Source organism: Fringilla coelebs, assembly GCF_963513975.1.
Source record: "Fringilla coelebs genome assembly, chromosome: 2".
NCBI classification, from domain to species: domain Eukaryota; kingdom Metazoa; phylum Chordata; class Aves; order Passeriformes; family Fringillidae; genus Fringilla; species Fringilla coelebs.
In genome coordinates this window covers 881684-893555 of record NC_140029.1, presented here as the reverse complement: position 1 = coordinate 893555, position 11872 = coordinate 881684, and the positions used below count along the sequence as shown (strand labels likewise).

At 51.7% G+C, this 11872-nt stretch overlaps 1 protein-coding gene across 1 annotated transcript; it reads left to right on the top strand.

Moving 5' to 3' along the window:
- The first annotated feature begins 941 nt into the window (after nt 1-941).
- Nucleotides 942-11836, top strand: TMEM50B (transmembrane protein 50B). The gene is made up of 7 exons (XM_084226687.1): nt 942-990; nt 5579-5856; nt 6568-6680; nt 7233-7300; nt 7983-8075; nt 8974-9031; nt 10436-11836. The coding sequence occupies exons 2-7, from the start codon at nt 5758-5760 to the stop codon at nt 10479-10481; spliced, it is 477 nt and encodes a 158-aa protein (XP_084082813.1). The 5' UTR covers nt 942-990; nt 5579-5757; the 3' UTR covers nt 10482-11836.
- Nucleotides 11837-11872: the final 36 nt, after the last annotated feature.

Here is an 11872-nt window from a genome sequence, read left to right as displayed (position 1 = left end):
ATTGAGAAGAAGTTCTTCCCTTCTCTAGGCACTGTAGATGTTGAGTCCTGCTGAGGATTTCTGTTTCAGAGCAGTAACATCTCGGGATGGACGTGGAGATACAGAGGAGGCTCTGAGGAGAAGGAATGAAGGAGAAGCAAGAGCAGGGCACCTTGTAGAAGAAATCTGTAAGTGATAAATCTTTATTCTTATGCCCCTCTGAGGGAGCAGGGAGTGTGTTGTCTCTGGGCTTGGTGAAGCACAGTGTGTATGTGTAAGTTAAGGTTAAAAAAGGAAGCCGGGAGGACTTTGAGCACAGTGTGATTCTTTCAAGTCCACGTCTGTGAGATGTGCTCGCTAATCCTCAAAACGCTGACTTTGATCCAGTTCTTTGCCCAGGGCTTTTATTCAGCATCTGTCTTTTGTCACTTACTTGTTTTGCTGTTTTCGATGGGTAGTGTTCCACAATGAGTTTATTGACGTGTTCGTTACCCCCATATTGCTTGTCCTTCCAACCCAGACCATTCCGTGATTGATGCTGTGAATTAGGATTTATCCATGTTTGTTAATTCCGTTTAGTTTCATTAAAGCAGACACCGGAGCGAGGTGTAAGAGCATTTAGGGGTGAATGTATTCCAACATGGGAATGACAATGCTGTGCTGTTCCCGTGGGGCAGCGGAGGAGGCCGGGGGTCATTCCCGGCCGTGTGGAGGCGGCTCTGGGGCCGGCGGGGGCCGTGAGGGGGCGGCCGTGGCGGGAGGGGCTCCGGCCCTGAGGGGAGGGGGCGGGGCCTGCCGGCAAAGGCGGGAGCGCGCTGGCCCCGCCTCTTCCCGCCCCGCCCGAGCGGGAAAGGGCGGGGCTTACGGCGTGTGGCGCCGCATTGACCAATCACACCGCTCTGTCCTTACCCGGCCCTCGGCTGACGCGCAGCGTTCGGTTCTGATTGGCCAGAGGGCGCGTCAGTCAGGGGGCTCGGTGCCCTCAGGCGGAAGCGTCTCGCCCGGGAGCGGGTACGTGCGGCCGAGCCGGGCCGGGCCGGGCGGCACCGGGGCTGGGGCGGCACCGGCACCGGGAGCGGGACAGGGAGCGGGATGGGGAGCGAGAGAGAGAGCGGGACCCGCGCCGGGAGGGACCCCCGGGCCGCTCCCCTAGGATACCGGTGTGTCACGGATTGTCCGGCCCTGAGGACGCGCCGCCGGTGCTCCGCGGGGAGTGGGGTCTGTAGGGGAAGTGACAGGAGAAAATGCCGTGTTTTGTCTAAATAGCAATGTGCCCGGCCGGGCCGGAGGGGCGCCTGCCGGGGCTGCGGCTGCCCGCTCGGGGCTCGCCGTGCCCCGTCACGCCCCGGTGCCAGGGCGGGCACGGGGGTGCGCTCGGAGCGGGCTGGAGGCAGAACCGCCTCTGGGGAATTGCGAAATCCAGCTGGGGTCTGTCCCCTCCCTCCTCCAGTCCTCCAACTTCAGCAGCGCTCTTACAGAGCCCCCGCTGCGGGCGCCTTTGGGGCTGAGCCGCACATCCTGTAAAGGGATCAATCTTGGAATTGGTTGGGTTGGGTTCGTTTGGAGGGACATTAAATCCCAGCCAGGGCCACCCCTGCCATGGCAGGGACACTCCCACTGTGCCAGGCTGCTCCTCAGTGTCCAGCCTGGCCTTGGGCGCTGCCAGGGATCCAGGGGCCTTGGAAAGAATGGAAATATAATTCATATCACTTTTTAATAAGTTTGCCACACAGCCTTGTTATTGTGTAAATTAACTTAAAACTTCCTTTCTTTGCTCTTTGTCTTTCTGTAATACTGAAAAATCAGACAGTGCTGTGGAGTAGGGAGAGCTGAAAGTGAAAGTACAGGAAATTACTGAAATAAGTGGGAAAATGACAGTGACTGTTATAGAAATGTTCACATAAGCCCCTGATATACTTTTTATCCTGTGTGCATGTGTGACATAAAGGATATTCTGATGGGTTGCTTGTGGATGGAGCATCTTCTTCAAGGAAAACTTGAATATCCTTCATCCTTTTAAGTTTCTTCCCTTTTTCCTTCTGTCTTTTCCTCTCTTTGGAAACGAGTGGTTCTGTTCTTTACTAACCCAATGGTGTTCATTAAGGCATTTTTCTTCCTGCAGACTTTTTGTGTTTCCTTGCAGTTGCTTTCAATACTTTGTTCAGGTGAAATCAGCTCATTTGGGGAGACAAAAGCTGATTTTTCAGGTGAAAATGTGAAGCTGCTGTTGTGTTTCCTGTCTGCATAACAGAGCAGTGGGTTTGCTCTCCATGCTGGCATCTGCCAGGGGTGGTTTTGCTCCTGAGTCTCCAGTCTGTTCCTGCAGATGTGTTTGTGTTTGCTGGACAGGCTGAGGAATGTTCCTGCCTGCCCTTGGGAGAGGGGAGGAGGCTGATGGTGGGAAGGGCATTGAAGGACAGGAATTCCAAGGGCTTTACCTGTTTCCTGCCTGGGAGCTGTGTGGGTGGGAGAGTTTAACCAGAGAATGAGTCCTGCACCTTGATCCAGGTGGGAAATCCCAGCTGAAGGCGTCTGCCTCTCCCAGAGGGTGTGAGCAGGGAGGCCCCTGGGCTGGCAGCTGTCCCTGTGTCCCTGCTAATCCTCCTTGGGACAAACCTCAGCCCGGCTCTTGTGCTGTCCATGGAGCCCCAGCTTCACAGTGGGGCTGGGATTTTAAGTTCAGTTTATTGTGTTCCTCCTCTTTTTCTAAGGAATTATGGAGAATTACAGGTCATGGAATGTTTGGGTAGGGAGGGGCCCTGAATCCCACCCAGTGCCAGCCCTGCCATGGCAGGGACACCTCCCACTGCCCCAGGCTGCTCCAGCCCCAGTGTCCAGCCTGGCCTTGGGCACTGCCAGGGATGCAGGGATGGAATTCCATCCCAGCCCTGCCCACCCTGCCAGGGAACAATTCCTCATTGCCAAGATCCCACCCAGCCCTGCCCTCTGGCACTGGCAGCCATTCCCTGTGTGCTGTCCCTGCATCCCCTGGAAATTGTCTCTCTCCAGGTTTCCTGGGGCTCCTGCAGGCCCTGCAAGGCCACCCTGAGCTCAGCCCAAAGCTTCTCCTGTGCAGGTGAGCAATGCCAGCTGTGCCAGCCTTTCCTGCCAGCAGAGCTGCTCCAGCCCTCTGCTCATCCCGGAGCCTCCTCTGGGCTCTGCAGCAGCTCCAGCTCCTCCCTGGGCTGGGGCAGGGCTGGGGCAGCTCTGCAGGTGGGCTCTCACCTGAGCAGGGCACAATCCCAAACCCAATCCCTTTCCTACTTCTCGTTCCCCAGCCCAGGACACCTCTGCCTCTCTGGCTGCCCTGTCCACTGTTGCCCTGTGGCCTCAGGGATGTTCTGTTGAGGTCCCTTCCCCTCCCCTCTATCAGTACATTCCTTTTCTCTGCCACATTCAATCCAGGATATTTTAGCTGGATTTCTCGAACACCTTGGGAGGAGTTGCCCACCCCTCTTGTGCTGTCCCTGTGCCAGAGCAGCTGGGGCTGCCCCTGCATCCCTGGCAGTGCCCAAGGACCCTGGGGCTGGAGCAGCCTGGGGCAGTGGGAGGTGTCCCTGCCATGGCAGGGGTGGCCCTGGGTGGCTTTAAGGTCCCTCCCAACCCAAGCCAGTCCATAATTTCCTGTTTCCCTGCAGGCACTCCCAGGCAAGGCCCCTCAGCTCGGCAGTGGGACAGCAGGAGGAACTGGGAGAGTTCCAGTGTGGGTGGCTGAGGAGCTGGGAGGGGAAAGCAGGAATTGCTGCAGGACAGGGACAGACACAGCTCTGAGAGGAACAGAGAAAGTGGAGCCATTTAAGAGTGGAAAATGAGGAAGGGCTTCAGGAGCAATTGTAGTTCAGCTGAGGGAGCTGGGCAGGGGCTGAGCCTGGAGCAAAGGAGGCTCAGGGGGCCCTTGTGGCTCTGCACAAGTCCCTGCCAGGAGGGGACAGCCGGGGGGTCGGGCTCTGCTGCCAGGGAACAGGGACAGGAGCAGAGGGAACGGCCTCAGGCTGGGCCAGGGCAGGCTCAGCTGGGACAGCAGCAGGAATTTGCCCATGGAAAGGGGGCTCAGGCCTTGGCAGGGGCTGCCCAGGGAGGTTTGCAGTCCCTGTCTCAGGGAGTGTTCTGGAGGAGCCTGGATGTGGCCCTTGGGGACACGGTTCAGGGGTGGCACTGGATGATCTCAAAGGGCTTTTCCCACCCTGCTGATCCTGGAATTCTGTAGGAGCACAGCAATTCCCTGTGAAAGCTGTGGGATGAGCAGGGATCTGAGCACTGCCAGGGAAAGGTGAGAGGAGAATTCCTGAGGAGAATAACCAGATGGCTGAGCCCAGATGCTGCACAAATTAAAATAACATTGGAATTTGAAGTGGCATCACAAGTGTGGGTTTCTGGAGGACAAACTTCTGGATCATGTTCCAGGAGGTGACCTGTGTTTGTAGCATAGACAAAATGTTTATTGATTGATTTTTATTCCACTTCTTCCCACTGCTGTTATTAACCTGAAAATGTTCTCCAGCAGTCTGTGCTGTCACACAGTTGTGAAGGACATTTTTGTTAGTCTTTACTAAATGGCTGGAAATGAATTATGGCAGGTTGGGAAATGCAGAAGTTGACAATACCAAAGCAAATTAGAATGGTGCTAAGAGCAGTTATGAGTCAGTTAATTAACTTTGCTTTCCTCTTCCCATATTTAAGGTTCCCTGTGACCTTTTCTCTGTGCAGCAAGACCTTCTTTACCCTCAGAATCAGTTGATTTGCTGAGTTGGGCTCTTTTTCTCTGTGTTTAAAAGGCACTAAATCATATTGTCTCTTAGATTGGAGACTGGAAATATGAGTGTTTAATTGAGACTCCTTGACATGACTTAAGGACCAAGTTCTGCCATAAGCTTTGGGGTTGTGTGGTGATTTTCTTTTGTAGCTCTGTGGAGGGGAGGTTGTTTTGTGAATACAGCACCAATAGAGTTTATCATGCAATGGTTTGTGTTGGGATGGCTTTAAAACAATTTCCTTCCCTCTCCTGCCATGGGCAGGGCAAATTCCACTGGAAGGTTCTGTGTAAAAACCTGAATTGTGTAAAAGCCCCCAGACTGTAACTCACGAGAGCTGTCCAACATCTCGAGATGTTCCTGGTTGATACTGAGAGTCTGCCTGGAACAGAGCTGGACAGAGTTAAAGGAATAGAGCAGGGATTTATTAAAAGGCCATTGAAGGATGCACCTTGGGCAGCACAAGAGCCCAGCCCTGGCTCCACCCAAGATGGACCCTGGGTCACGAGTTTGCACACTTTTATAAGTTTTGGTCCATTTCCTTATTGGGGTTAATTACAATTACAGCTCCAGGTTATGCAGTCCATCCTCCCAGTTTGCTCTCCTCAGTTCACTGTTTTTACACTTTTTGGGGCTGAAGCTGCAGGTGTCCTTGGTTCTGGGCTGGAGAAGGATTGTTCTGTGTGACTGAGCTGTGAGGAGAGCTGCTGACACTGCATGAAATTCAGAATTACACACTAATGCAGTGTGTAACTGCAGAGCATAACTGTACAGTGCAGTGAATGTGGAAAATATGAAAGCTCAAGCTGAAGGCATCAGTACTGACCTCAGCCTTGGCTGTGTTTCAGGCACTCAGGAGCTGCTGTTGATGGAAGAGTCCAGGAGAGAGTGCTGGGACAGCGGGGCAGCGGCAGCCGTGCCCAGGGCGGCCTGAGCAGTGCCAGGGCAGTGTGACAGCCGTGCCAGGACACTGTGACAGCCGTGCCAGGGCAGTGGGGGCCGTGCCAGGGCACTGTGAGCTGTGGCCATGGCCGGGTTCCTGGACAATTTCCGCTGGCCGGAGTGCGAGTGCATCGACTGGAGCGAGCGCCGCAACGCCATCGCCTCCATCGTGGCCGGGGTGCTGGTGAGCCACACACTGTCACACTTGGGCCTCAGGTTCTGCCAGTTCTCCCTCTTAACTTCCCCAAATCCAGCCTGTTCCTTCCAGGGGTCGCTGTGGGGCTGGCAGCAGCGTTGTCACAAGTCCTGTGAGGTTGCTGATCGTGAGCCATTTCTGCCCTCTCTTCTTGAAAGTAAATTTCTCATGGATTTCTGCAGAATTGGATCTGTTAGAACTGCTCTGTTCTGCACCATCTCCATCTCATGTGGTTTTAGAGTCTGGATTCTTGTTCTTAAGGGGCAGAAGGAACAGGGAATTTCACAGAAATTGCACAGGGAATTTCATAGAATCCCAGAAAGGTTTGGGTTGGGAGGGACCTGAAAGCCCATCCATGGGCAAGGGACCCCTCCCACTGTGCCAGGCTGCTCCAGCCCCAGTGTCTAACATGGCCTCAGGCACTGCCAGGGATCCAGGGGCAGCCCCAGCTGCTCTGGGCATAAATTTGCCCATACCCCACTCCTTAATGTGAACAGAAAATGTGGCTGGTTCCCAAACACTCCCCTGTAAACAGCAGCGTTGGGATTTGTGCAGGCATTGCCCGTTGGGCACATTCACATCACTGTCCAGGGGAAGTGGTGCTTGTCAGAAGCCAGTTAAGGCAGTGCTGTCCAGACCCCTGCCTGGTTTCCCTGGCTGCCCTGTGCCCCCCAGGCTCACCCCTGTGTCTGTGCCCAGTTTTTCACAGGCTGGTGGATCATGATTGATGCTGCCGTGGTCTATCCCAAGCCGGAGCAGCTGAACCACGCCTTCCACACCTGCGGGGTCTTCTCCACACTGGCCTTCTTCATGTGAGTGCTGGGGACAGGACTCATCACAGAGCCACCAGAAACCCACCAGGCTTCCCTGACAGTGCCCAGCATGGAGAAATCACAGAATCAGGGAATGGGTTGGGTTGGGAGGGACCTCACAGCCCCCCCCAGTGCCACCCCTGCCATGGCAGGGACACCTCCCACTGCCCCAGGCTGCTCCAGCCCTGTCCAGCCTGGCCTTGGGCACTGCCAGGGATGGAGAATGCAATACTTACCTCCATATGAAACAACTGACTGCATTTCCATCAGTTTTTACAATTTTTACAGTTCTTCCTTGCCCAAAACCTCCTCCAATGGGAGGGGTAACAATAGCCTGGCTTTTGTCATGGAGATGTAAATAAAAGTTACAACTTTTATTGAATCATTCAGTATTGGCAAGAAAAAGGGATGACTTGGGATTTGTGACTACACAGAATGCCAGGGAATTTTCCCAGAATTTGTCACATCTTAAAAAAAAAACACTGAGGTTTTACTTAGAACTCTGAATTGATTTTCTGTAATCTGAAGTGTATCTCCTGTTTTTGCCCCCAGGATAAATGCTGTATCAAATGCACAGGTGAGAGGAGACAGCTACAGTGATGGATGCTTAGGAAGAACAGGTAAATTAACTCTACAAATCCTGCTCAGGTGAAGGACTGATCATTCACCTGCTGGGGTTTTTTCCAAGTGGCAGTGAAGGAAATAATCAGGGGATAAGGAGTGGGAGAGAAGTTCTGTGAATTAGTTTCTTTGTGGAATTAACCCTTGGAGATAAGTGCTGGCTTTGTTACAAAGGGAACTTGGTGAAATTCAGCTGCTGGATGTCTTGGCTTCCTAAACTTTCCCTGCAAATCCTGGAGAGCTGCTGGGAGAAATCAGTTCCTGCCTGGGGGTGGCTCAGGAGCAGCCATTCCCTGGGGATGTGTCACAAACATTTCCATTTCCCCTGTGTCACTGCTATGGGTGTCCTGCTGTCCCCTCTGCTTTCATTCATAATTCCCTTTCCATTTCCCACGTGGATCCCAGCAATCTTTTCCACAGGGTTTGTAAATTTGGAGGGATTTGCTGCCATTTAAGTGGCCTGTGGTGCTTTTTTGTGTGTCATTCATGTTCCAGCTCAGAGAATTTAGCACAGGAATGTCTTTCCTTCGCAGTGACTGAGCAGGTGGATTTTGTCCTTGATCCTTGGGTTTAACCCTTTCCATTTGTGCCTTTAGTGAGGTGATGTGTTCCATCCTCCCAGAGGAGCAGCTGGATTCTCTGTCCCTGTGGGTGAAAATCCACATTTCACTCTCCCTGCAGGGGCTCGGATCTGGCTCTTCATCGGCTTCATGTTGATGTTTGGATCTCTCATTGCTTCCATGTGGATCCTCTTTGGAGCATATGTTACACAGAGTAAGTCAGTCTGCCTCTCTGCTCTCTAGGAAGGTGCTTCTCTAGCCAGCTTTGGCAGGAAATCCACAGGGATGGAAGCCTGTGCTCTCTGGGAAATCTGAGCCACAGCGTCCAGGTTTTAGTCTGAGATTGACACTGGCACACCCTGGTAAACCCAGCTCCCAGTCACTGGAATGTCCTGTTAAACCCAGCTCCCAGTCACTGGAATGTCCTGTTAAACTCAGCTCCCAGTCACTGGAATGTCCTGTTAAACCCAGCTCCCAGTCACTGGAATACCCTGTTAAACCCAGCTCCCAGTAGCTGGAATACCCTGTTAAACTCAGCTCCCAGTCACTGGAATGTCCTGTTAAACCCAGCTCCCAGTCACTGCAATGTCCTGTTAAACTCAGCTCCCAGTCACTGGAATGTCCTGTTAAACCCAGCTCCCAGTCACTGGAATACCCTGTTAAACCCAGCTCCCAGTAGCTGGAATACCCTGTTAAACTCAGCTCCCAATAACTGGAATGTCCTGTTAAACCTAGCTCCCAGTCACTGCAATGTCCTGTTAAACTCAGCTCCCAGTAGCTGGAATACCCTGTTAAACTCAGCTCCCAATAACTGGAATGTCCTGTTAAACCTAGCTCCCAGTAGCTGGAATATCCTGTTAAACCCAGCTCCCAATAACTGGAAGATCCTGTTAAACCCAGCTCCCAATAACTGGAATATCCTGTTAAACCCAGCTCCCAATAACTGGAATATCCTGTTAAACCCACCTCCCAGTAGCTGGAAGATCCTGTTAAACCCAGCTCCCAATAACTGGAATACCCTGTTAAACCCAGCTCCCAGTAGCTGGAAGATCCTGTTAAACCCAGCTGCCAGAACTAAAGAACTGAGTGTTTCCTCTGTTCCTCCTCTGCAGACACTAATGTGTACCCTGGATTAGCAGTGTTTTTCCAGAATGCATTAATATTTTTCAGGTAAGTTACCTGGGCAAATTCCCCTCTTTCCAAAGGGACTTTCCTGCTTCCATACATTGATATCCTGGAAGAGCAGCTCTGTTTTCCACTCCCTTTGCTGCAGAGCTGAGAAGCAAGGTCTGACTTGCCATGCCCAGGCTCTTGGCTCCCTCCCTTGTTGGTGCAGCTGTCTCTGCTCCCCTGCATGTGCAGCTCTGCAGTGTGGGTGCCCAGGGATGCACAGAGTTTTCTGGAGGAGGGATTGCCAGTGTCTTTGGACAATGGCAGTCACTCACCTCTGCCCTACAACCCCTTGGTCCCCTCCCAGCAGAGCCAGCTGGGGGATCCCATTCCCCTTTTCCAGACTGTTTCACACCAATGCCTCAGGTCTCTGGTACTTGATTTTCCCTGTATTTCCCTTCACTGGCTGAGCTTGCAGTTATAAAGAGTGAGAATTCATTTCTGTGAGAGCATGCTGGTGTGTTTTATAACAGCACACTGGATTTATTTCAAATAATATTATTGACTATATCATGTAACAGTTGAAAATCAATTTGGAGTCTCTAATAACTCCTTTTAGCTGTGGAATGCATTTTGCAATCCACGGATTTTATTAATCAAAGGCACTGAAAGTGTTAAACAGTGTCAGTTCCAAGATGAGTCACTGAAAGTTTCACCTCCCCTCCTTTCTTCTTTCAATTCCTGGCTGATCCTTTTCCTTCCAGCCCCACACCAGGTGCTTTGCAGTGACCTGGATGGATGTGCTCTGGGAAATGAGGGATGTTCCTGCAGGAAACAGCAGCTCCTAAATCCCCTCTGGGATTGGAAAGGGAAGCTGATGAAGGCAGATTTGTGCCTCAAGTTTTTAAGTCATATTTAGAATCCCAGAAGGTTTGGGTTGGCAGGAACCTTAAATCCCATCCAGTCCCACCTGGGCAGGGGCACCTTCCCCTATCCCAGGGGGCTCCAAACCCTGTCCAGCCTGGCCTGGGACACTGCCAGGCATGGAGCAGCCACAACATGTGGCATTTGGGATCTGATTCTCTACCACAGGCTTAATATTCTTTCTGATTTGTCCACAAAAATGGAATTGTTTAGGTTTTATCCCAGCACATCCTGTCACATTGAGCTGATTCCCAGGCAGCAGAGTCAGACTTGCTGCTCTGGACTCCTCGAATTTCATAACTGCCAGGGTTTTCCTTCAGAAGGGCTGTGAAAGTGGGTGTTTTCCTGTTTGGGCTTCATCTGGCTCCCACAGTTCCAGCCACGCACAGGAAGCCAAATATAAACACCAAACCCAAATCCTGACCTGACTACAAGCTCATGGCTGGGCTGTTGATTTGCACAGGGTAAGATTTAAGGATACTGTTCAAATCACCCTATGTGTGGTCTGATTTTTATTTCTTTTCTTTTTTTTCTCCTCAGCACCCTGATCTACAAGTTTGGGAGAACAGAAGAGCTGTGGGGCTGACTCCCTGCTGGCCTGGTCCACAGCTGCCACGTGGTTCTTGTCTGTAGATAATTCACAGTCCTTTGTCCTTGGTTTGCTTCCCAGACTGGTGGAACTGAGACAATTCCAGGCTCTGTCCGAAGCTCTGCTGTGCCAGGACACTCTTGTGAATGTGTGCATAGGACAGGATCTGTCCTTTCCAAGGGAAGGGCAGGCTGCCAGGCTTCCCTGCTCAGGCTCCAGGCTTTCTCCTCCAGCTCCCTGCCCTCCCAGCAGCTTCTCCTCCACAGCTCCACCTGTGTCCAAGGCTTCTGTGAACAATAGTGAGCAAACAGGACAGAGCCCATCCCAGCCCTGCTGGGATATGAGCTGATTTTAAACATTTTATATTATTGTTCAGGTAAAAATAAAGTAGATTTTTTTTTTCTTTTGGTAAAAGGTTATGGGTTTTTAAGCAAGTCCCTACACTCAGCAGGTTGTGCATGGCAAAGCAAAGTATTCCTGACTTGTGATGGCTCTGGCACAAAGGACATTTGCTGGCACCACAGTCCTTGGAATTAATTTCATGCTGCTCAGTGTAAGAGATACCAGTTGGTATTTAATGTATTTCCTGATATTAGAATAAAAAAACTCCAACAAACTGATGCCAGTTGTACTTGATATGAAGAATAAATGAGTCAGAGCAGTGTCTTGCTACTCATGCAAGTGGCACTGTCTTGGAAGCTGTTTGCTGATGAATGAGTTTTCCTGACCTGCTCCCTCTCTGCTTAAAAGGAAGTGGGCTATGGATGGATTTATTGTTCAGTCCAGCTTTGTAATAATTTCAAGTTTCAATAAATTCCAGGAGTGACTCACACCCAGTTTTAGGGCTGCTGTTCTCCCAGTTAACATGTATTTATCTCTTACATTTGATGGCTGTTTCCATTAATGAATTCTTGAAATCCAGTTTCATCTCAGTGGAGTGAAACAGAAGGTGAGGCTGAGGGTGTTTGATGTCCCTGGTGTGTCCCTGCAGATCCATTTGCTGGGCTGAGTCCTTCTCATGAGTTCTCTGTGCTTTTTACAGCATTTGCCTCTCCCCTGGCTCCCAAGGCTTTTACAATTCCCCACATCCAAGGTGCTGCCCCAGTGGTGTCAGGAGCTGAGTGGAAATGCTGTGCTGGGGCTGGGAGCTGTCTGTCACTGCTCTGGGTGGGAATTGCTGCAGGGGCAGGAGCTGGGGCCAGCCTGGAGCTGTCCTTGTGCCCTGGCTGCACTAACCCTGTCCCAGGGCTGCTTGGAATTCCTGACAGCTGCAATCAAAGTGAACCCAGGTGCTCAAAACTGTGAATTTTGTACAACTCACCTTGGCACAGAGCCTGCACCACACACTAAAGCCAGGCTTTGGCCAGGCCTGTCAGGTTTCTTGTCCA

Coding starts and splice junctions, on each gene's coding strand:
- TMEM50B (XM_084226687.1), top strand. CDS start 5,758: ATGGCCGGGTTCCTGGACAATTTCCGCTGGCCGGAGTGCGAGTGCATC. Junction 6,681..7,232: donor TCCACACTGGCCTTCTTCAT/GTGAGTGCTGGG, acceptor TTTTGCCCCCAG/GATAAATGCTGTATCAAATG. Junction 9,032..10,435: donor AATGCATTAATATTTTTCAG/GTAAGTTACCTG, acceptor TTTTCTCCTCAG/CACCCTGATCTACAAGTTTG.